General features: G+C 46.1%; 1 protein-coding gene across 3 annotated transcripts in view; it reads right to left on the bottom strand.

Annotated features, from left to right (window-relative positions):
- Nucleotides 1-7,997, bottom strand: part of NAXD (NAD(P)HX dehydratase) — a 49,042-nt gene extending 41,045 nt beyond the window's left edge. The window contains exon 1 of one of the 3 annotated variants that reach the window (XM_068268044.1): nucleotides 7,910-7,997. In XM_068268044.1, the coding sequence (XP_068124145.1) occupies nucleotides 7,910-7,937 (28 nt within the window). In that variant the 5' untranslated portion in view covers nucleotides 7,938-7,997. The other 2 variants (XM_068268043.1, XM_068268042.1) reach the window with 2 other exon arrangements.
- Between the last annotated feature and the right edge of the window lie 17,946 nt (nucleotides 7,998-25,943).

Genomic DNA, 25,943 nt, shown 5'->3' with positions numbered 1-25,943 from the left:
TGCTGCAAACATTGTACAGCTTTATGCAGTAGAAAGCTAATTCAGCCTCGCCAACATACTGCTCTGCCTACACCCCCTTTTGCACTCCTGGACACATAGATCTGCAAGAAAAACTTGCCTTCCTAACCAACAAAAGGATTGATCATTGAGCCCTAATGGCCTTCAATTTCAACAGATTTCTCTCAGATTATTCTTCAGTCCAACATATAATCTATCAAAGAAATTCTATGTATACCTGCCTTTATGCCTAATACACATGGTACGATTTTCTGTGTGATAGATGGATCCGATTGATAAAATCCGTCATGTCCGATATTGCTCCCGATAGTTTTTGCGCTCCATTTCTCAAAGTGGTGAATGAAAAAAGATAAGAAAAATTGAATGACAATAAGAATCGAGCGCAGAATCGTGTGAAAAAACCACCAGGTCGCAAAATTGCATGGAAAATCTTACCGTGAGTACCCAGCATTAGACTTTGATAGGTATAATAAATCTACAGCACGGTGGCATAGTGGTTAGCGCTCTCGCCTTGCAACACTGGGTCCCCGGTTCGAATCCCAGCCAGGTCAACATCTGCAAGGAGTTTGTATGTTCTCCCTGTGTCTGCGTGGGTTTCCTCCGGGCACTCCGGTTTCCTCCCACATTCCAAAAACATACAGATAAGTTAATTGGCTCCCCCCTAAATTGGCCCTAGTCTACAATAAATGCACTACACGATACATACATAGACATACGACTATGGTAGGGACTAGATTGTGAACCCCTCTGAGGGACAGTTAGTGACAAGACAATAAACTCTGTACAGCGCTGCGTAATATGTCGGCGCTATATAAATACTTGAATAAATAAATAAATACGACAATGGTAGAGATTAGATTTTGAGATCCTCTGAGACAGTGACATGATGCTGCAGAGGATGTCAGTGCTATATACAGTACATCATTCTGTAGTACTGTAGTAACATGAGCTGCGGGTCCCATCATCAATTGCAGTATGTGAGCTGTGGAATATATATTAGGACTATATAAATGCATAATAATTGCATAGAGTAACAATGACAGGCTTACCCTCGCTGGGGGGCACAGGCATGGCGAAGCTGGCTCCGTCCTCCACTTTGATGGTGTTTTCGGTGTAGCAGGTAGAGCCCTCTCCAGAGTCCTCTGTGTCTTGTGAAGACTCGGGTCCCCCATCCTCCTCGATCTCTTCCTCCTCCTCGTCCCGGGGGTCTCCGGGCAGCTCCTCCGGGCACGGGGGCCCCACATGGAGCAGCACAGGGGCCGGGGCAGGCCGGGTGCTGAGGATTCGGTCCATCTCATCGTAGTAGCGGCAGCTTTTCCTGGCATGGCCGTTCTTGCGGAGGTCCTCCCGCACCTGGTAGTACTGGCGCTTGAGGCCTTTGATGCGGATGCGGCACTGGTCCGGAGTGCGCTGGAAGCCGAGCTCATTCAGCCGGCCAGCCACATCCCGGTACACATGACCATTGCGGAAATTACCGTCCAGCGCCGACTGCACGTCCGCCTCCCCCCAGATAGCCAGCAGGGCTCGGGTCTCCACGTCTGACCACAGGAAGCCCCGGGTATTGCTGATTAGCCGCCTCATGGACATCGACATGCCGCCGGCGGCCTGCTCTACTCGCTCGGCCGCTTCTCCGCGGATAGAGCCGTCACACTACGCGCCATTTGCCGGATTCATGCATGGCTGCACTGGGAGGGAGCTGCAGGGAGCTGGATCCCCATACTGTCAGCCTGACAGGGTATCAATAAAGCTTCAGCCAGTCAAAACAAGGAAAGATAGAATAAACAAAAACATATAGAGCATGTTATGATGACGTCATAAGGCCGGGCTACCCTCTTGTGTTGGGATAGGGTATTACAACGGACTTATGTTACTGGAAGCTGCAACTAGAAGGAGATGGCGGCTGACGGCTGTGAATGGGGGCAGTATAGCAACAACATTACAGGATGACAGCAGAAATTAATTGGGCCCCTAACCCCCTCTCACCCCACACTCCCAAATCTCAATCTGTTTAAGAAAAAAAAAGGGGGGGGGGAGGAGGATGGGGGAATATTTCCCCAGAAAAGAAACACATTTAGGCAGCATTTCCCATCAGTACTGTAAGGCAGTACTATACATAATGATTGGTTCTTTAAGCTGGATCATCAACTGAAGCAAGCAGTGCAGCATCTGCTCCGAAGGTGCGTTGCTGTCCGGTGTAATTAAAAATATTGCAACCTGTAATATTTTGCAACTTGAAAGGACTGCTCAACTGTGCATGCATGCCTTCTTACACATTTTCCCAGCTGTTATTATTTGCAACTGACGGTGTTTAGTTCCCTCCAGGGGGGCTATTAGCTTCCCACCAAGGGGGAGGTGTGGTATTACTTCCCTGGGGAGGGGGGGGGGGGGTTGTTATTAGTTCCCCACCAGTGGGGAGTTATTAGTTGCCCACTAGAGGAAGGTTCTGTGTGAGAATAGGGTTAGGTTGGGTTGCATTTTCTGATACAAATACAGTAAAATCAATGGTTAGATTGCACTTTCTGATAGCTATAAGTATAAATTATTGCAACCGGTTGCAAAATATTAGAAAGTTGCAAAAATTTTCACCACACCGGCTGTAGTTTGGGAGAAGATGTGTTTCCACCACAAGCTTCTGTGGGTAACACATTATCAAATTATATGGTTGATGGGCCTTTAAGTAGCCCGATTTATGGCAACCTATACTGCAAAAACAAAACAAAAAAAAACCCATTCCTGAATAGATGGCTAAACCTTTTTTCCCCCATACACAGATCATGTCGCCTTGTCCTTTGTACAAGCCTAGGGACATAAAGCTCATCTGCTAAGGTTTTGTATTTCCCCCAATGCATTAATACATGTTAATCAGGTGACCACTTAGCTGTCTTTTTTCCAAACTAAATAAACCCAGGTGGACTAGCTCACTCATCTATAAAAGTACTGCAGGATGGAGATAAGGGCATTTGGTAGAAAATTACTCCAGACAGATGTCCCTCCCTTGGGAATGTCCATAGTTGGTCTCCTCAGTGTGATCTGTCTACTGGGCTGATTGTAAACCCCCCCCCCCTAAAAAAAACAAAACAGTAACAGTGTTTCAGAACATTCCATGGGACAGCTCCACTATCTCCCACCCGGTCTTTTTTTGGTGCTGAATTTCTGTTCAGACTGTGAAATCCCTTCCTTTTGTCTTGGTGCTGGCCAAGTGTTTTCTTGTATTGCACTGAGTAGAGGTTTTCTCTACTGTTTTTAAGCCCCGTCTACACGAGGGGATTCGGCGGCTCGATTAGCCGTCGGATCGCCTCTGCCGCATCCCCGCGAGTACCCGCCGTTTCCCGGCTCGCCCACGCGTGCGTCAGATTCGATCCCCAGCTTGTCCCCACCGGCATCGCTTATCTTCTGCTCGATTCCCTGCCATTGTCCCCTCGTGGGGAACGAGCAGGGAATTGGAGGTGGCGAAATCCGACCTGACGGATCTTATCAATCGAGCCGCATCAGCAGCTCAATTGATAAGTAACATTGCTGTAACATCGCTCCGTGTAGACGGGGCTTTAGTCTTGTGTTTCCTGAGGGAAAGGGTGTGGTGGCAGTCTTCTTTACAGCAGGAGCTTTCTCATGGGACGCCCAGAATTACTGTTACCAGTAAATTTGACTCCTTGTAATAGCCCAATGTTTCCTTCCCATTGCATACCCTCTGTTTTGGTGCCTCCATTATATGTGCCCATTAGAGTTGATCAATGACATGGATATAAATTCTGAAATGCATGCAAACTGGATGCTCACTGTATGTAGCCTAGATGGTCTAAAATAGTCTGGAAGTGCAAAAGATTGCATGATTCCAAACAATGCGCATTGCAATTGCATTGAAGCCAGAATTACATGCATCTCATTAACCATGCTAGTCAACGTTTCTATTTTAGGCCTAGTGCACACCAGAGCAGTTCGGCTGCACTTTGCGATCCGCTTGCGGCTGCGGATACACTTGGGTAATGTATTTTAATGGGCTGGTGCACACCAGAGCGGGAGGCGTTTTGCAGAAACGCATACTCCCGGGCTGCTGCAGATTTTGGATTGCGGAGGTATTTCTGCCTCCAATGTAAAGTATAGGAAAACCGCAAACCGCTCTGAAAAACGGCAGGTGTTTTTGTTACAGAAGCTGTTCAGTAACAGCTTTACTGTAACAATATATGAAATCTACTACACCAAAAACGCAAAATGCTAGCTGAAACGCTACAGAAGAATAAGAAAAAGCATTTCAAAATCTGCTAGCATTTTGCGGATCTGCTAGCAGGTTTTGGTGTGCACCAGGCCTTAGTGTCCCTATTTATAGTAACCCTTAGGCCCCATTCACACTTAAAAGCGGGAGTGCTTTTTCCGCGATTAACCGTGGAAAAATCACTGGACACTGCAGCGATTTTTCTACAATCGCGTTTAGCGCTTCTACAGCACTGAAACGCGATCGCTGGGAAATTGCCTGAAAATGGTGCAAGCTACATGTTTGCGTTTGGCGATTTGCGTTAACCGCCGGCGATTGACGCAAATCGCCCAAGTAAGAACTGGCCCATAGGGTATTATAGCACTAGTGCGTTAAAAAGCACTAGCGCTTGAGCGATTTGCCGAAATCGCTCTAGTGTGAATAGGCCTTTATAATGATTTAATATACAGCACCACACTGTATAATGCCTCAACCCCCCCCCCCCCCCCCCCCCCCCCCATTATAGTCTAACTAATTTACAATGTTCTCTACATAATGGTCCCTATTATAGGGCTTAAAAATATAGTGCCTCATAAGTAGTTCACCACTTCCCTAATGCAGTGCCCCTGTACAATGGCCCTCATTTAAAACACTATACTTAGTGCACTGTAGTTTGGTAGCAGTCCCTATTCCCCTGTGCAGAGATTGGTAATCAGAGGCAGGGCTGGAACCCACTAGAGCGATTTTGTGAGCGATTTCCCTAAACGCTCAGCTAATGTTAATGGTGATGGATGGGCTAAATTCCACTGGAGCAGTTGCGATTACCAAAATCGCAAAAGCAGGAAATGCAGCATTTTTGAGCGTTAGTATATAAATGCTGGCATAATCGCTTGTCAAAACCTACACAGAGCGATTTTGCTAGCGTTTTTACAATACTGCACACTGTAAGAAAATGTAAATTAATTGAAAGGACCAACCAGAATTAAAACCGCTAATCGCTACACAACTACTGGCAAATTGATTACACTTTTTAAAATCGCTACTGTAAACGCTCATGAAATCACTTACAAACTGCTCATACAAAACGCTAGCAATTGCGATTAGCGATAGCGTTTTGTAGTGGGTTCCAGCCCGCATACTGGGTGAAAAGTATTTTACATCTCACCAATTCAGTGATGACCACAGTGCTTCCCATGCCTTCAGCTCCAGCTAACCTCCTCTGCTGTATGTCCATCCTGGTTTGGTACCATCTGGCTGAGAGATGGTTCATTCAGCTACCAGCTGGAGGAGGCTAGCTGCAGTACATGGATGAAGGGAGATAGATAGAGTTGAGATTTCAGAATTGGCATCCATCATTAGTCCTTAATTAATCTCCAGGGATAATGAGCATAGGCTTGTGCTAGGACCTGCACTGTACTCATTAATTCCTAAATTAATTTTATCATTAAACTAAAAAAGGGGGAAAGCATCAAAATGTATTAAAAAACCAGTATGCAGAACTTGCGTCGGACATGTTCCTTGTCCGTGCTCCCCTCGGAGGAGAGTGCGGCAGCCAGCAGTGGTGGGGTCGAGGAAGACATCACTAAGCTAGTTCACAGCGCTCAGTGTTGCAGAATAATTCTACATGTCAATTCACTGTCCATACAGTTCTATGGGGCTGTTCACAAGGGCTTGTTCACATCTAGGGCGTTCTCAGCATTTTTTCAAGCGCTGGCGATTTTCAAAATCGCCCTAAAAATGCTTGTGCAATGATTCCTATGAAAGAGTTCACATCTGAGCAGTTAGTTTCCGATCCGCTCAGCAAAGCACTGCCTGTACCATTTTTTAAATGATTTTGCCTCATTGGAAAGTATAGGAAAAATGCAAAATGCTCACAAAATCACTTTGTGTAGCGATTGCGTTCCCGTTTTTAAAAATAAATACATTGTATTTGTTCTTTTCCAGGTCAAAGAGTTCACTTCCTGACTTGCATTGCATTGCTCTGTAAAAGCACTTTAAAAAAAAGAATTGCAGCGTGCAGGCCAGGAGGCACTAAAAAAACACGCACAAAATTGCAAACCGCTTGCGATATCAATTTTAGATGTGAACAACTAACTGATATTTTATTCTTACTTGCTGCATGCAGCCTATGGCCAGTCTGCATGGCAGTTCACACTCATAACACATGCATTATGCAACTGACCACTGTGAAGTTACCCATAGCAACTTCCTAGTGGCAAGAGACACACTTAGTTTTCTACAAAACTAAAAGACAAGCGTGACCCCTGCCTTACAGCAGCTAATGTAATTTATAGAGAAAACTGACAAATTTTGGGCAAGATTTCAGTTTGTTTTTCTTTCTGCATGTGTGACCTAGCCCATTGATTAACATGAGTTTTCTGTTAAAATCAGTTTTTCTGTGCAGAAAACGCGCAACAAAAGCCGACAAGTGTGACCCCTGCCAGAATCTTTTTCACATGAACATAAACAGGCATTTATGTTGATGATCCACCAACACTTCCTTTATATGGTATTGCAAAGCCACTCGCACTTATGTGTTGCGGTTATCCAGTGTTGCGGAATATGTTGGCGCTTTATAAAATAAATACATTTGGTCCCAAACTCCAAATGGCTGTCAGAAACATGAGACAGCCACAGGACCAAAAAATGCCAAGAGCCCAAAAAACTACCAAATGATGGTGAAATATCATGCTCAATTTGGAAGCTTTGCGGGTCTGAAACTCTGTGCAGTCATGTGACGAACAATCACATTTTACCAACTTGCAGTTTGTTTGTTTTCAGTGGTAATGGGACAGGTTCTTTCCAGGGAAACAAGTGCCAAGACCCTCATGCTTTTATCTTTTTTTTTTCTCCCTCTTTTGTAATCAGTTGATCGTTCCCCTGTAAGATCAGTCTGCCCCATGGTTGAGTAATGCCCTTGCTCAGGCTGCAGATTAGTCTACCCATGGTCTGACAACTGTGTAGTGCACTTGCTCCAACCAAATAGCCTACATCAGCGTACTAACCTACATCCCATTGACTTTACTGTCCCCCTCCCTAACCCTTTGCATTTGCCAATGCATGTAGGCTGATTCGATGCGTAGGCATAAATTATGGCAGACCCTTGGTCAGGCTGCAGAACAGTCTGCCCCACGGTCTGACAGCTGTGTAGTGCCCTTGCTCAGGCTGCAGATCAGTCTGTCCCACAGCTGTGTAGTGCCCTTGCTCAAGCTGCAGATCAGTCTGCCCCATAGTATGACAGCTGTGTAGTGCCCTTGCTCAGGCTGCAGGTCAGTCTTCCCCACGGTCCTGACAACTGTGTAGTGCCCTTGCTCAAGCTGCAGGTCAGTCTTCCCCACAGTCCTGACAACTGTGTAGTGCCCTTGCTCAGGCTGCAGATCAGTCTGCCCCATAGTATGACAACTGTGTAGTGCCCTTGCTCAGGCTGCAGATCAGTCTGCCCCATAGTATGACAACTGAGTAGTCTTGCTCAGGCTGCCCCATAGTATAACTGTGTAGTGCCCTTGCTCAGGCTGCAGATCAGTCTGCCCCATAGTATGACAACTGAGTAGTCTTGCTCAGGCTGCAGATCAGTTGCAGCTGCCTGGGAGATACCTGCTTCCTGAAGACAATAGAGCAGAACTGAAGCCAGGACCCCCACAGTGGCTACCGCTGCCAGGGTGCCGCAACTTGACATGGTGATGATGAGTAGCAGCTTCTTACCTAGAAAGCCACACCGTGCACAGAGCATCAGAATACTTCCGGGAGCCGGGCTCGTCGTTCTGACGTAAGGCACAGCTTACCAATCACAGAAAGCACGCACTGTGAGGGGGTGTCATGTGCAAGTACAGAAGCCAATACAAACTGTCCACTTTGACGTTGCTGTCAAAGTAACGTAGCTGCTGGGTTTGTAGAGCGATCTGATGTGATCAAGTGATTGCAGGTGCGCGTGTTGATGTACAATATATGTACAGTTCAAACCACACTGGTCTTTTCTATTTTCTGCACTTTTATACGAAAATTAGTAATGTATGAATGATTATAGTGGATGGCAATAAAGTTTAGTTACATAGGTTTAGAAGAAAATTGTATTATTTATTTATATAGCGCCGTCATCTTCCGCAGTACAATGTATATATGTCTCTAGTAAAAAAACGTGTTTGACTCTAAACTTTATTTCCATCCTTTAAAGTGATATATTACTAATTTTAAAATGTTAATATGAAGGAAAATGAACCAGGATAGAGAGGACCAGTGTGATTTCAATTATAAAACATCATTTTTCTTATGAAATCTTTATGGTATGTGTGACTAGGGGTGTGATGGGGCGTGATTAGGGGTTTGGCAAGGGCGTGGGTTAAGTGTCCCTCTTTCTCATCTCAAAAAGTTGGGAGGTATGGTATTGTCTTATCATGCATATGTTTATACAGATCTGCTCATCAGACAAGAAAAGGGGACAGATAAGGAGGAATTTAGTTTCAGAAGAGGGACTGTCCCTGTAAAAAATGCACTTCCAGGTTTGACACATTGTTACATACGGTTTGCTTGTGCTGCTACTTATTTTACACAGGGCTGTGGAGTCGGTACAAAAATCATTATACTCTGACACCTCAGTTTATGAAACCTCCGACTCCTGGTACCCAAAATGGCTCTAAGGGCCCGTTCACACTGCACGCGTTTCCAGACGCGTTTTGGAAACGCGTGCAGGTGGCCGACACGCACGACATCAGACAGGGCATAGAGTGCACTGTCTGATGTTCACACTGCATGCGTTCGGGACCTGTGCGGTCCGGGAACGCATGCTGCACGCAGATTTTGCAAAAACGCGCGGCTGTCCCATTCACTTTTCAGTGATGGGATCAGCCACGCAACGCACACAAACGCGGATGGCGTGCGTTCGTACGCGTTGCGTTTCCGCATGCGTTCCGCACGCATGGCCATCCGCACTTGTGATCTGAACGGGCCCTAACTCCGACTCCTGGACTCCGACTCCTTAGTCTAATAAGTACCAGGGCTGTGTGGTTTAGGTACAAAAAATCATCCCACTACCACTCCCAACTGCTCTGTTTATGAAACCTCCAACTCCAGGTATCCCAAATTGCTCCGACTCTGAATCTAACTCCGACTCCACAGCCCTGATTTTACATGCAGGCTTGCTTCCCTTATTGCTATCATTTGTGTTTATTTTGCTTTTCAGCAATGGTACAAAATTCTCTGTAAATACATAGCTGTGTGCTCCTGTTTCTGAAATTGTCTTCACACAGGATGCATTTGGGGAAGCTGGACTGCTTACATACATGCTAATCTTGTATTAGTGTCCATCAGGGGCGTTTCTAGGGTCCTTGGAGATTGGGGGCACCAGCAAAAAAATGGGCGTGGTCATGCGGTGAGTGGGCGTGGCCATAGGTGGGGCCAAATGTACATGATCTTAGCAGCGGTGTAAGCTACAGATAACGGGCCTGCCCATCGAAATATTGGATGGAGCCCCCTGTCCTTTATTTAGATAATTTACAATCAGTATAGGCATAGATCAAAGATGTATACGCACATACAATTTTGATTGGTCAATCACTGACCCCCAATTTTACCACCCCCGTGCAGTAAGTGGGCCAACAGACAATGAATTTTATGAACAGAGCTAAAATTGGCTAATCAAAATTGTATGTGTGTACCAGGCTTTACAGCTAATACTGTACATACTGAAAGTAGCAGGGATCAGCATACAATATAGCTGGTTTACAATCAGTAAAGGCACAGAGTAACACCTTACACTGTACACACCGGAGGTAAATCAGCACACAGTGCAGGCACTAGAGAACAGCGTATACTGTACATACTGTAGGCAGCAGAATTCAGCACACTGCAGGTAGCGTGCCAAAAATATGCGGATCACGTTGTGCGGCGTGCTTATCGCGCTGCACCGAAAAATGGGTGGGCTATGGACCAGAATATAGGTGTGGTAACGGGTGGAGACAAATTTACATGAACCTAGCAATGGTGGGACATTAGATTATGACAGTGGTGGCGAACCTTTTGGAGGCCGAGTGCCCAAACTGCAACCCAAAAGTCACTTATCTATCGCAAAGTGGCAACAGCAATTTAAACTAAATACTGTACAAATGTTTTAACTCATACATGAACATTATGGAAAATCCAAGTTGAAAATAAACTGTGCAGATAAACAATTTCATCCATCCAACTTCTGAAAAATGTATTCAATTTTTTAGAACCTCCCAGTTTTATTTTCTGTTTTAAAAAGCTAAAAAAGTAGGTTTAATGCTATTGTCTCATATGATAAGGATTCAGCTTTTCCCATAGTCTCGCAGTTAGCAATCATGTGACCCCCAACAAGACAAATTCAGCAATCATGAGGCCCCCAACAAATCATGAGGCCCCCAATAAGACAAATTCAGCAATCATGAGGCCTCCAACAAATCATGAGGCCCCCAACAAGACAAATTCAGCAATCTTGAGGCCCCCAACAGATTATAAGGCTCCCAACAAGACAAATTCAGCAGCCATGAGGCACATAAATAGACAGTATTTCACATAAATAGGCAGAATGCCCCCTTAATATGGTAGCCCCCCAAGTTAGGTAGTGAGTGACAGGGACCCCCAGGTTAGCTAGTGAGTGACAGGCGCCTCCAGTTAGGTAGTGAGTGACAGGGACCCCGATAGTGAGTGACAGGGAGCCCCTTTAGGTAGTGAGTGAGTGCCAGGGAGCCCCTTTAGGTAGTGAGTGAGTGCCAGGGAGTCCCTTTAGGCAGTGAGTGAGTGACAGGGAGCCCCATTAGGCAGTGAGTGAGTGACAGGGAGCCCCATTAGGCAGTGAGTGAGTGACAGGGAGCCCCTTTAGGTAGTGAGTGCCAGGGAGCCCCTTTAGGTAGTGAGTGGGTGCCAGGGAGCCCCTTTAGGTAGTGAGTGAGTGACAGAGAGCACCATTAGGAATTGAGTGAGTGACAGGGAGTCCCTTTAGGCAGTGAGTGAGTGACAGGGAGTCCCTTTAGGTAGTGAGTGAGTGACAGGGAGTCCCTTTAGGTAGTGAGTGAGTGACAGGGAGTCCCTTTAGGTAGTGAGTGAGCGAGAGGGAGGCCCTTTAGGTAGTGAGTGAGTGACAGGGAGGCCCTTTAGGCAGTGAGTGAGTGCCAGGGAGCCCCTTTAGGCAGTGAGTGAGGGCCAGGGAGCCCCTTTAGGCAGTGAGTGAGTGACAGGGAGCCCCTTTAGGTAGTGAGTGAGTGACAGGGAGCCCCTTTAGGGAGTGAGTGACAGAGAGGCCCCTTTAGGAAGTGAGTGAGTGACAGGGAGGCCCCTTTAGGAAGTGAGTGAGTGACAGGGAGCCCCTTTAGGAAGTGAGTGAGTGACAGGGAGCCCCTTTAGGAAGTGAGTGAGTGACAGGGAGCCCCTTTAGGAAGTGAGTGAGTGACAGGGAGCCCCTTTAGGAAGTGAGTGAGTGACAGGGAGGCCCTTTAGGTAGTGAGTGAGTGACAGGGAGGCCCCCCCCTCTAGCCGCCGCCGCTCCCTCCTCACCTGGCAGTGTATTCAGACCTCAGGATCAGCGGCGACCCGACCAGTACTAGCGGGCACCGGACACACCCGCTCGATATGCGGAAGTGATGTCACTTCCGTATATCAGTGTGGGCGCTGGGTCCTAGCGCCCGCACGATTGGTCGCCGGCTCGCCGCCTGATCCTGAGGTCTGAGTGACGCGGCGACGGCGGCTGGAGGGAGCCGCTGACAGAGGGGGTGGCGGCGCGAAGAGATCCGTGGCACCCCAGGACAGATTGGGGGCACGTGCCCCCCCAAAATAGGGCTAGCGACGCCCCTGGTGTCAATATTTGATCATGTATATCATTGTCTGTATCATTATGTAGTCCTTGCTGTTTTCCTCCTTTGTACAGCACCACAGAATATGTTGACACTTTATAAATCAATAATAATAATCTTCACAATGTTCTGCTCAGATAAACACTAGTGTTCATAATTCTGGTTTGCATGCAAAAATGTCAAAATCATATACTGTAAAAGCAAACCTGTGAGGTTTGCTACAGTGTTTTTTTTTATACCTAGGGAGAAGGGGTTCTCAGGATCCTAGAGCAGCTTACCCCGTCCTCCTCAGCCAGGACAATCCAGTGATGGGACATCCAAAGCATGGCCACACTGTGCTTGTGCAGTAGCACGGACCTGGTCAGGCTCTGGCCGAGCTTGACTGAATCTGTGCTACTCCGCAGATGGCTCAAGCATAAGCAGTAGCATGGGCTCGGCTTTTTCCGCCAGAGTCCAAATTGGTCTATGGTACTGCGCATGCCTGAGCTGTCGACAAGCATTTTTAGGGGGTCCCGGGCAGCGCTGGAACGGTTTAGTGGAGGAGCATGATGGAAGCGTCTCTAGGATCCAGGGACGCCTCACTTCCAAGCTGAGTACTCCGTAGGGGCACTATTTTCCGTACAGCTACATTTTAAAGGAGATATATGTATAGATACCAGGCACAAAGACAATAAGTTTGATGTCACCTCAAACTACTCAGCTGCGTGTTATAAAAGGGGATTCCCTCTCCCCCTGGAACTTAATGCAGATTACACAACGAATAACATGCGCTAAAATTCAAATTATACCTTTATTAGTAAACCCACATACGTCATATGCTCTGTAAATTCACAGATATTCCCCTATATGCCCTCAGTGGGTTAATTACTCATCCATACACCACACATCCACAATGAAGGGCCCTTCAGTACTCATAAACTGTAAAGTCAAAAAATGAGTATACTCCTGATTACCAGAAAAAGTTTAAAAACAAATGTTCAAAATATTAGAAATATTAAAAATATCCAGGGGAAGGATCCCCTATACCCCCTTTCCTCGTAATGCTTCCTGACAGGTAGTTACACTCTCCTCATCACCGCCTGCATGAGCGGTATAAGTATAAATTCTGAAGACTCACGTGTCCTAGTATCACCATTAGTTGGCGTCTCCTCACGGGATATTGTCCGCAATGGCTCCGATAATTCACACCAGTGCCCCTCAACAGTCGTCCTGTTTGTTAACGGCAACTCCCAGATGTCCCCTCCACGTCGGCACACTCGTACGGGCCGCGTCACTTCTGCCCGTCAGGCTCAGCGAGCTGTTCTCAGTACTTCAGCCCGGCTGTGTTACACTGGGATTAGCTTACATGGTGACGTCACCTTAGAACTCCGGAACTTTGTTTTACGGGCAGCAGCTGCGCGCTTTCACTACATGCCCAGTTCTTCGTCCTAGATTAGCGTTGCCCACATTAAACAGTAGCTTTCCTTCACCTCAACGCGTTTCAGCCAATTAGCGATGGCCTTCATCAGGAGGATTTTAGCTTAAGGAGCAGCCAGCCATTTCCATTCATTATATATCCCCCATGGATCCGCCCTTTTCACGTGTCACTGGGGGCAAGGTTCACCACGTCCCAAATACATTTCTTCAAAGCAGAGGATGCAAATGTTTAATTTTCCAAAGGCTATTACCTTTGCTTGATGATGCATTTAAAAAACATGTACAATAATAAAATTACAATCCATAATCTAATGATGCCTCACATTGAGTTCCACACCACACACAACCTATTAACCCACCAATGGCCACTCACCAATCTTCCTTCAATCATACCGATCCATACATATTAGAACTGTTCAAAAAATCAATACCAAAACTAGTCACAGACCTATCTATTCCTTCAGATGTAACTCTAGTCCCCCTAAAATATAAGATTTCATTCCATTATTCAATCAGAAGTTCCTATCCACCTCAGAGGAGTGCAAACAATTCCATTTCACTATTTAATCCTTTCGGGATTATAGTGTCCAATTGGAAGATCCATTTGGATTCATTCCTTGACATTTTCTTGATATAATTACCCCCTCTCCAATCCTGTTCCACAATTTTTCGTTGTGTAATCTACATTTTAAAGGAGTCATCAGGCAAAAAATGCTGCCCTCTGATATACTTACCCGGGGCTTCCTTCAATCCCTTGCAGCCGACATGTCTCACGCCGCATCTCCGCTTGTAGCTACCGGCCCGGGGCCCCGCCAGTGCACCTTCTCTAGTGCACCTGCGCCACTGTCAATCAATCCCACGTTGTCCACGGTGTACTGCGCAGGCGCAGTAGTTCTGCAGCTGTGCAGTACACTGCGGACAACGTGGGCCTGATTGATAGTGGTGCTCGTGCAGGCGCAGTAAGGAGGACCTCGAGGTTGGCCTCTGCACCGGCGCGGACCCCAGGGCGGCAGCTGAGAATAGAGATGCGGCATGGGACATGTCAGCTGCAAGGGGCTGGAGGAAGCCCCAGGTAAGTATATCAGAAGGCAGCATTTTCTGCCTGATGACTCCTTTAGGGCTCATTCACACTAAAGGCATTTTTTAAGCGCTGGTGATTTTTCAAAATCCCCCTGAAAGTGCTTACACCATTATTCCCTATGAGACAGTTCACATCTGAGTGGTTTGTTTCCGATCCGCTCAGAAAAGTGGTGCCTGGGCCATTTTTGAGGCGATTTTGCCTCAATGGAAGGTATATGAAAACCGCAAATGCTCACAAAATTGCTTTGTGCAGAATAAATACATTGTATTTATTATTTTCCAGATCAAAGAGTTCAGTTCCTGACTAACGTCAGGAAGTAAAAAAAGAAGGCAATCGCTCAGCAAAACCGCTTAGTAAAGCGCGCAGGTAATCACCGGGAATTGGAAATTAAAACTGCGTAAAAAACGCCAAACACAGACGGACACGCGAACGGAACGCAATATGAACAAGGCCTTAAGCAGTTTTTTTTAGGTTCAAGGGTTGGAACAGCACTTCTGCTTTCTTCAAATGAGTGTGTGATGACCCACCCCATGTACCAAATTGGGTTGATTGAGATAGCTCTGTAGTAAGGTAGAGGTCCACAACCCTTCCACATAAAATACGTCTCTTTATTGTCGCTGCATCCTTAGTAACAAAATCACGTGACCGCAAGGCGAATCACCACTTTGTCCCCCGTGACCCAAATTAAGCCACCGCTTCCATCCATCCATATGGATGCGGTGGCTTACTTTGGGTCACGGGTGACACAGATTGTTTATTCTCCCATTGGGTCCGCCTCTGTCTGGCTTGTTGATGCTTAAAGTGAACCTCCAGACTAAAAATCTACTCAGTAGCACTGAAAAGGCTTGGTTTTTCTTTAAAAGTTTACACAGCATCAGAACTTTGTTTTTCTTACCCAAGCCTCATTTTTAGCTGCACAGAATAAAAATGCCCGGGCATTTTTCCCCTGATGCTGTGCAAAGCATGATGGGATTTCTAATATTGTTGGGAGGGATCAGGATACAGGACAGTTAGAACTGTGTCTCGTGCTCCCTGTCACCTCCTTTCAACTAAAAAGATGGCTGCCCCCATGAAATCACAAACATTTGCCTGTTCTTTTAAAACTGGGTGGGTAAGAGATTATATTACATATCTATTTTAATTAACATAACTAATGTAACTTAATGACAGTATGTTTGTTTAGGCTGAAGTTCCCCTTTAAAGGGAACCAGAGAGGATCAAGAAAAGCTTTTATACATACCTGGGGCTTCCTCCAGCCCCATACGCACGGATCGCTCCCACGCCGCCGTCCTCCGCTGCCTGGATCCGCCGATACCGGGTCCGGTCATTACCGCCAGTTGGTCGGCGGACGTGGCCAATTCTCCGCATCACAGGGGGCTCCCTCCATACAGTTACGCGTGTGGCTGCCTACTGCGCAGCCGCATGCGTACGGGTATGGAGGGAGCCCCTGTGATGCGGACAATTGGTCGCGTCTGCCGGAAGTGACGGGCCCGGTACCGGCGGATCCAGGAAGCGGAGGATGGTGGCGTGGGAGCAATCCAGGCTTATAGGGCTGGAAGAAGCCCCAGGTATGTATAAAAACTTTTTCTATTTTTTTTTTTTGTTATACTATTTTTTTTATTTTCAACAAGAAAAGAAAAACTTCCAATGTACATCATATACTTTTCATAGTATAAATAACTGAACAGGCTGTACATTTGCTGAGAAAATATATAACAATTGAACGTTGCTTAAGGAAGTGGGGCAGGATCCATCAGGAGCAGGGGAGAGTTTTTCTCGAAAGGATCTGAGAGAAATGTTCCTTATAGAGGGTCCAGGAAAGTTTTATGGTCCTTAAGGTAGGCTATTAGACCTGGAGTACTGTTTTGCTAGGTATAATAGATCCCGTAGTTTTTACTCTTATAGGGTTTGTCATCTATATCGGATCCTGTAATCATAGGCATCAAACTTATTCTTATCATCTTGACCTACTATGAAATGTAGGCCTAACTATAGTGAGAAAGAAAGGGAGGAAAGAAAGAAAAAGGAACGGCTCCTACTGTCTTATGTAGGTATAGATCTTCTCAGGTTACCTGTAGTTATTTTGGAAAGCTGTATTAGAGGTTAGAATTGTGTTATGCCGGGGTCTAAATGTTAATAAGTAAAGTGGGGAGATGTCCCTTTATATAGTTTATGGTCAGTGTTAGGGTTTGTTAAAAATGATTCCTAGTAATCAAGGGGGTTGGTAAACAGGTGAAGAATAGGGCCATGAGTCCCAAATTCTGTGGAAGCTATGTTCTGTATCTCTTAGTGAAGCGGTCAGTTGTTCCATGGACCTGGTCCAGTTGACTTTCAGAATAACTTCAGAGATATCTGGTGGAGCTATATTTTTCCATGCTGAAGCTATGGTTATTCTAGTGGCCGTAAGTATGTGGTTGATTAACCGATTTGTGTGTTTGTTCACCTTCGTGAGTGGCTTGCCTAATAACATGTGGAGGGGGTTGAGCGGGACTTGTGTGTCAGTAGTAGAAGCAATAAGGCCTTGGACTTTGGTCCATAGAGGAGTGATGATGGGACAATACCAAAAGATGTGTTCCAGGGTGCCCTTTTCATTACAGCCCCTCCAGCAGAGATCTGAAGTACCCGGGTAAATCTTTGATAGTCTTTCTGGGGTAAGATACCATCGAAAGATGATTTTATATATATTTTCTCTGATTTGGATACACATGGAAGAGTGTTTGGCATTTGCCCATATCTCATACCATTCTTCTATGGAAACAGAGGAGGGAAGTACACTTGACCATTTGGCCATGTAGGGATGGTCTATGGTGGAGGAACCTGACTTAGTGAGGAGTAGTCCATAGATCTGTGAGATCAGGCCCTTTTGGTGTCCCTTTTGGTTGCATAATTGTTCAAAGGGTGAAAGGGTAAGGGATGTAGGTGACTTGGGGATAAGCGAATGAATAAAGTGGGTAATTTGATTAAATTCTAAGATTAGTTTAGTAGTAAGAGGGTTTTTTTCTTCTATCTGTGATTTAGCCTGCTGGGCGGTCTGGACGAGCACAGCTCGTCCAGTACCGCCGGAGGCTGCCGCTCAGGCCCTGCTGGGCCGATTTGGCTGAAATAAAAAGCAGCACACGCAGCCGGCACTTTGCCAGCCGCGTGTGCTGCCTGATCGCCGCCGCTCTGCGGCGATTCGCCGCGAGCAGCGGCGAAAGAGGGCCCCCCTAGCCGCCTGAGCCCTGCGCAGCCGGAACAAAAAGTTCCGGCCAGCGCTAAGGGCTGGATCGGAGGCGGCTGACGTCACGACGTCGGCTGACGTCGATGACGTCACTCCGCTCGTCGCTATGGCGACGATATAAGCAAAACAAGGAAGGCCGCTCATTGCGGCCTTCCTTGTTTATTCTGGGCGCCGGAGGCGATCGGAAGATCGCCTCCGGAGCGCCCTCTAGTGGGCTTTCATGCAGCCAACTTTCAGTTGGCTGCATGAAATAGTTTTTTTTTTATTAAAAAAAAACCCTCCCGCAGCCTGCCTGGCGATCTTAATAGAACGCCAGGCAGGTTAGTATAGACTTTACCTGTAAGGGGGTGTATCCAGTTACTCAGGTTGAAAAAACCTAGATTAAACCATGTAGACATGAAAGATTCAGATAAACCTGGTTGAAAGTAAGGGTTTCCCAGTATCGGAAGCAGCGGTGATGGAGAGGATTTCAACTTGGCCATGAAAAACTTTTTCTATTTTAACAAAGCATTCCTCTCTGGTTCCCTTTAATATACACAATGTATGGTGTGGTGCTATTTTGAATTTGTGATAGTCAATGATGTGAGGTGTGCAGCTCTGTGGGTGGCACTTTGTGTATGGTTGAGAAGTTCCCCATCAGGTTCGCCGCCTCGTAGGCTTCAGTTGATTGGCTAATGGGTGGATACACCTTGATATATATGTGTGTGCGTGCATGTTTTATTTTTGCTGAGTGGCTTGTAAAAGGGCACCTGACCAGAAACAGTGGGCCAGATTTATCAAGACTGTCTGAGACAAAATATTGGTAAGTTTTTAGAAATCCATGCAGAAATGTCTCAGGCATCTTAAGAAATCATTAGATAGTGCAGATTCCTTCTAAAACTGTTGTAAAATAGGAGGAGCTAGGAAGATCTCTGAGACAGGGCAGTGTTTGAGGGGAATTGCTGTTGCTGCGGTAACCAACACACCTGCTGCATTGATAGCAGCAGGCTCTGAGAAGGAATTCAGCAGGGGGGAGGAGCACATCAAAAATCATGTCTAGCCTGCACTCTGCAATCATGTCTAGCCTGTAGTTCTACATCTGTAGAACTGCTATCAATCACTTCTGCGTCAGTTTAGAGATGGATTTGCACTGTAGTGCAGCTCTATTGCCACTATTACCTAGGATTTAAGAAGGTTCTTATTATCATGCAGAACTGTTCTCCCTGCTGGTTAGAACAGATTAAGAAGAAAAAAAATTTGGTAATGCGTTGATAAATCTCCCCCAGTGTGCTGTAGCTGCTTAACAGCAGGTTTTTGGGGGTCTTTAATTAAGAGACATGATTATGCGGAAGTGGTGCAGACCTCTACCTTATAACTTACTGCAGGGGTGCCCAATAGGTCAATCGCGACCGCCTATTTGGTAGATCACAGCCTCTTGGCCGCATCCCATTACATTTTGCAGCCGGCAGCTGTCCCATCAAATTCTGCTGCCGGCCGCTGGCCAATAGGAAGCAGGGGAGGAGAGACGAGGCGCGGCTGAAGATGCAAGGGGTGGTTCTGCCACGACACGACGTCATGGCTGGGGGCAGCGCCGGGCACAACACATGCACGCACACACGCACGCCTCATTCAATTACACTGCCAGCCAGAGCTCTCATTCAGCTGCCGACATGCGATGACCTGCAGCTGAAAGAGGGGAGACCAGACACCGCCGCTGGAGGGAGGTAAGTGATTAAGCACCTGAGCACCCATCCCTACCTATCTATGCTAAAGGGACCTATCCCTACCTACCTATGCTAAAGGCACCTATCCCCACCTACCTATGCTAAAGGCACCTATCCCCACCTACCTATGCTAAAGGGACCTATCCCCACCTACCTATGCTAAAGGCACCTATCCCCACCTACCTATGCTAAAGGCACCTATCCCCACCTACCTATGCTAAAGGCACCTATCCCTATCTACCTATGCTAAAGGCACCTATCCTTATCTACCTATGCTAAAGGCACCTATCCCTATCTACCTATGCTAAAGGCACCTATCCCTACCTACCTATGATAAAAGGGACCTATCCCTACCTACCTATGCTAAAAGCACCTATCCCTACCTACCTAGGCTAAAGGTACCTGTACCCAGCTACCTATGCGGAAGGGACCTGTACCCAGCTACCTTTGCTGAAGGGACATATACTTAGCTACCTATACTGGAGGCACTTGTACCTCGGGGCTGTTCATGACCGGGGGGGGGGGGGGGTCTGCAGCACTTTAAATGTTGGTAGATCTCCTGGACTCTACACATTTTTAAGTAGCTCGCAAGCCGAAAAAGTGTGGGCACTGGGCACGGGGCACCCCTGCCTTACTGCATGGATTTTTTTTTGTTAGAGGGTTTCTGGAACTATGTGAGTCCCTTATAATATCCTAGTTATTCTGGGTCTACATGAGCTATTTGGGTAACTATACTATATCCTCACATTATAATCCTACTGAGAAACAATACAACTTTATACTTAACTGTTACATTGTTCATTCTGACTTTGAAGTCTTCCAAACTAGATAAAATAGATTATACAAAAGAGTTCAATATTTAAGCAGTGCTTTTTCAAGTATTCTGTATATTTAGGTAGCGGTACTATTGAATTTGCTGCAGTATAGTTAATTATTCAACTTTGTTTATTAGCATTTGTATCAGCACATACTTTAGATATGCAGGTATAAAAGTTTGTACAGGTGCCCCAAGACCTCACTGGCCTCCCTTGTACCCCCATTAAATATTTGTCTCTCAATTTCTTTTGTTTCTTTTGTAACTACGGTTCTAAGGCAGGGTTCACAATTACAATTCAATTCACATGCAAATGTTTTTCCATAGATGTATTGTATTTCAATGGTATTGTATTTCTGATTGTGTGCAATTTTTCTGTGTTTGAAATGTACACGGCAGTTTTTTCCATGTGTGAGGGCTGGTGCACACCGAGCGGCTTTTTGGGCGTTTTCAGATCCGCTTGCGGCTGCGGATCTGCTTGGTCAATGTATCTCAATGGGGTGGTGCACACCAGAGCGGCAGGCGTTTTGCAGAAACGAAAAATGCCTGGGTGAGGCATTTTTTGGATTTCGGATGCGTTTCTGCCTCAATGTTAAGTATAGGAAAAACGCAAACCGCTCTGAAAAACGCCTGTTCAGAGCGGTTTTGCAGGCGTTTTTGTTACAGAAGCTGTTCAGTAACAGCTTTACTGTAACAATATATGAAATCTACTATACTGAAAACCGCAGCAGCAATCCGCAAAACGCTAGCAAAACGCCTCATAAAAATATAAAAAAGCGTTTAAAAATCTGCTAGCATTTTGCGGATCTGCTAGCGGGTTTTGGTGTGCACCAGCCCTGATACAGGGTTCATGTTTCAATGTAAGCCCATGGGAACACAGAAAAATCACATTTTACACACAAAAAAAAAAATTACACGCAATTTGGAAGTTAATTAAATGCATTTTTCATGTAAATTATCTTCATTGGTATTCATGCAGAATTTGCATTTTGATTTTTTATATACAAACACATTTCAAATTTGTACAAAAAGAGTAGAAAAAAAAACATAGAATTGAGCATGCGACAAACTGCATGCTTTTGACTCATGTGTGAACCCTTGCTAAAGGAACTGCTTGTAGAACCACGACACTTGCTCATAATGTACAGACATCATGTCATTGCCTATTCCAATCTTGAATGTTGAGATTGAACAATGATCATCTGATGTTTGTATGTAGCTAAAAGGTGCCCAAATACATCAGAAGGTGATTGTGTTGCTATGAATAAATTACCTTTGCACTTCGACTTTCGGCTGTTCCATAAAGTCAAAAGCATGTCTGAACTAAAGCTACAGTATTTACAAACATTACATAATAGACAAGACATGCAAAACACAATCCTAATCTTATCTTTAGTTCCCTTAGCAATCTGTGTATAGAAACACAATGCTCAGCTTCCTTGGGCTGCACAGAGGGCCCATTCTCACTTAGAAATGCAAAACGCTAGCGATTAGCGCTACTTTAGTGGTGACTTTATGGTGATTAGCAGTGACTTTACCCCAATTAACGCGCTAAAATCACTGTACACTCTCGATTTTTGAGCAATGGTGATCAACGCTTTTTTAGCATTTTAATCACGATCACTCTAAAATCACTAGAAAATGCTGTAGGTAGCGCATTTGGTGATCACTGCTAATCGCAAATTGCCAGCAATGGTGGCAGTGAGGTCACTGCCATTTAGTTATTATTGCGCTAGTGCTTTAACCATAGGCTTACACCCCCCTAGTGACCAGGCCATCACGCGCGTGCGCAGTATGCCTAGATGCACACACGCGAGACAGAGCAGCCTTTACAGGCTGAGGAGGCGTGTCTGAAGGGAGGACCTGTCCTCCTGTGGGCTGGATTGACTCTCTCTCCTGGGTATATTAGGCCAAGCGAGTCATGTACTCGCTGGCCTTGATACTAATCAGTACGCTGGTCCTTGGCCTAGCTAGTGATCTTTGAGTTACATTTATATATTTTGTAGATGCACAATATATATGTACTCTAGTTAGTCAGTTTGTCAGTTTAGTCAGTTTGTTATTTTGTAATATAATATCATAATATTATATCAGTTACATCATAATGTATATTTTCTGTGTACCAACCTCCTGCCTGCCTCTCGATCTTGCCTTTGTCTAGTCCTTCTGCTTTACTGTCATCTGATTCCTGTGTATGACTCGGCTCGACTCTGGTATTGTTTGTTCCTTTCAATACGATTGACATCTGACTTCCTGTGTAACGATATTAGCCTGTTATTTGACCAAGCTCTTGATCAGCCCTTCTGTACCGCGCATGTCTGACTTTTCGTGTATGACCTAAGCTACGACCTGACCTCGAGTTACCGTGTTCTGTGTGACCCAGGATTACATCGGCACTTTATTGCTCGGTCATACAACTTACCTCCCAAATGAATTTTACCTCCTTTTCTTGTCACCAATACAGCTTTCTTTTGGTGCTATTTGATTGCTGCTGCGATTTTTAATTTGTATTATATTCATCAAAAAAGACCGGAATTTTGTCAAAAGAATGATATTTTTAACTTGCTGTGGTAAAATTTTCAAATATGCAAACACTAGTGCACATGACAGGCAGGGGCCCTGAGTACTGCCACTGCTCGGGACCCTAAAACCAACATGTAACACAATAAGGGGGCGCAGGCCAGCCCCGGAGCTCCCACCACCAGGAACTTGCCCCCACTAATCCTTCGACTTACCACACACACAACAGAAATGCTCACTCCCTGACAGCACTCTGCTACTTATATATAGTCTGTAGACTGCCCGTCAGCCAATACGAAGTGCAAATATATTATACCTAGTCTGCAGTACTTAATTAATCAGAGGCTGAGCAATTCAGCCAATCGTTGGAGAGGGCTTCAGTTGCATATAGACAAAGGCTATATGGCCAGCAGGGGGCACCAGCGTGCAGGAAACTCCCTCTCATCTAGGGGGTGTCCTTTCATCCCTGCTGGGTGGGTAAAATCGAAAATTGTGCAAAAGGTGGATCAGCGCAACACCAGGCCGCCTCCGAATAGCCTCCAATCAGAGATGCGCTGAGCCCTCCCAGGAACTACAAACGCACCTTGAACCCAAACAGAAGCTCTGCATATACACCAAAAGCATGGCTGTTAAGTGGGAGCAGCTGACCAAAAACAAATTAAATTAGTACATAGCAAGGAAATGAGCAGCGCTACTTAAAAACAGACTAGTGCCTACCTGAAAAAGAGTGCAAGCCCCACTTGTGGGGTCGAATACACACCGAGCATACACATTACCTGTCTACCACTGGAGGATGTTGGTTTCCTGTAACAGCTTGCATGCAACCTATTAAGTACTCGTCCCTCCCACTGCGAAGAAGTCAATCCTCCATGGGAGGGGCCTAACACTAACTAAATCCTAACCTATGTATATGCATAGCCTGGGTGCGCTACCAAGTAAAATTGAAAAATCGAAAATTGCGCAAAAGGTGGATCAGCGCAACACCAGGCCGCCTCCGAACAGCCTCCAATCAGAGATGCGCTGAGCCCCCCAGGAACTACAAACGCACCTTGAACCCAACAGTTCAAGGTGCGTTTGTAGTTCCTGGGGGGGCTCAGCGCATCTCTGATTGGAGGCTATTCGGAGGCGGCCTGGTGTTGCGCTGATCCACCTTTTGCGCAATTTTCGATTTTTCAATTTTACTTGGTAACGCACCCAGGCTATGCATATACATAGGTTAGGATTTAGTTAGTGTTAGGCCCCTCCCATGGAGGATTGACTTCTTCGCAGTGGGAGGGACGAGTACTTAATAGGTTGCATGCAAGCTGTTACAGGAAACCAACATCCTCCAGTGGTAGACAGGTCATGTGTATGCTCGGTGTGTATTCGACCCCACAAGTGGGGCTTTCACTCTTTTGCAGGTAGGCACTAGTCTGTTTTTAAGTAGCGCTGCTCATTTCCTTGCTATGGGTGGGTGAAATAACTATGTAAAGGACAACGTTTTGGACTTTTTACACAAAATTGTCCATTTACAGAGATATTTCTCCCACCCAACATGGGTATGTGTGAAAATACACCCCAAAACACATTATACTACTTCTCCTGAAAACTACCACTAAATTTAAGGTTAGACTGTCGGCCCACAAGTACACATTTCATGAAAAATTGCTCAGGTCATTGAGCAAGTGTTGCCACCCAGAAGAGGTGGTAACCATGTCAAAAAACTTTTAGGCCCCGTTCACACTGCACGCGTTTCCTTCCGCGTTCCGGGAATGCGTGCAGTAGGCCAACACGCACGACATCAGACAGTGCATAGAGTGCACTGTCTGATGTTCACACTGCATGCATTCCGGACCTGTGTGGTCCGGGAACGCATGCTGCAGACATTTTTTCCCAAAACGCGCGGCTGTCCCATTCACTTTCAGTGAATGAAAGTGAATGGGATCAGCTACGCAACACATACAAACGCGGATGGCGTGCGTTCGTACGCATTGCGTTCCGAACGCACGGCCGTCCGCGTTTGGTAATGTGATTAAAGCCTTATGGTGAGAAACATATTGGATAAAAAAATGGATACATTGGAACCCCGTGGTCTCAACAGAGAACTTGATCTTACTCCATTTTTTTTATTTTTTTATTAATTTAATTAATTTCATAATCTGCTTTATGTATTCTACTGCTTGCTTCCTCTCCTCTGTTTATGTGCTTGCATTTTTAAGGTTTGTCCTTTGCCACACTATTGCATGCTTAAATTATGTCATTGCATATGCTATGCTTTCTAGTGTTTGACCTCCCCTGGCGGTAAGCCCTACCTACCTTCGGGCAGGGACGGATCTAGGGGGGGGGGGGGGGAGGGGGGGCAGGTGGGTCTCTTGCCCCAGGCGCAGTTTGTTGAATTCTTAAAAAGACTGCAAAATGTGGATGGGAATGGCAGTTTAGGCGCCAAAACCTGACCATTAGGCGCCAAAACTGGATGGGGAATGGCCGTTTAGGCGCCAAAACCTGACCTTGCCCCAGGCGCAACTTGGTCTAGATCAGTCCCTGCCTTCGGGCTAGCTGCCGGAGAGGATCACATGGCCCTCAGAGGATTTTTTTAAATAAAATTTGATTTATAGGCTTAAGCTAGCACTTGGCTAGCTAACTATGTCTTCCAAGTCCCTCCGCTCTCCTCGACCTCCCCCCCCCCCCCGCGATCGCCGCCGTTATACGCACCCCCAGGGATCCCGCGATGGTGCAGCCTCCTGATCAGCTTCAGGCTTTGCTATGGGGAGGATTGGGACTGCTCATGACGTCAGATGTCATGTCCGATCGTCGCCATAGCGATGACTGAAGCTAAATGGTGAAGCTGCGGCTCTTGCGGGATCACGGACGGGTAAATATTGCCAACGGCGATCGAGGGGATCAGAGCAGTGCCGGGGAACTTGGTGGGCATAATTAGCTAGCGAAGTACTAGCTTAAGCATTTAGATCAAATTTTATTAAAAAAAATCCTCCCGCGAACACAGCCTCTGAAACTGCATACCACCAGGGAGGTTAAGCACGCGGGGAGGGTGTACATGACACACTGATACATCAGCGCCATAGCGGCGTTTTTTTTTGGTCGTCCAGCTAGGGGGGCAGGGCTGCAGTTCGCTGTGGTCCCTGCCCACCTGTGACGTATACACCGTTCCCCATCAGGTCCGCCAGCTGGGCGGTGTTGGGT

Source organism: Hyperolius riggenbachi, chromosome 2 (assembly GCF_040937935.1).
Source record: "Hyperolius riggenbachi isolate aHypRig1 chromosome 2, aHypRig1.pri, whole genome shotgun sequence".
In the NCBI taxonomy this organism is placed as follows: domain Eukaryota; kingdom Metazoa; phylum Chordata; class Amphibia; order Anura; family Hyperoliidae; genus Hyperolius; species Hyperolius riggenbachi.
This window is presented reverse-complemented; position numbering and strand designations above follow the sequence as displayed.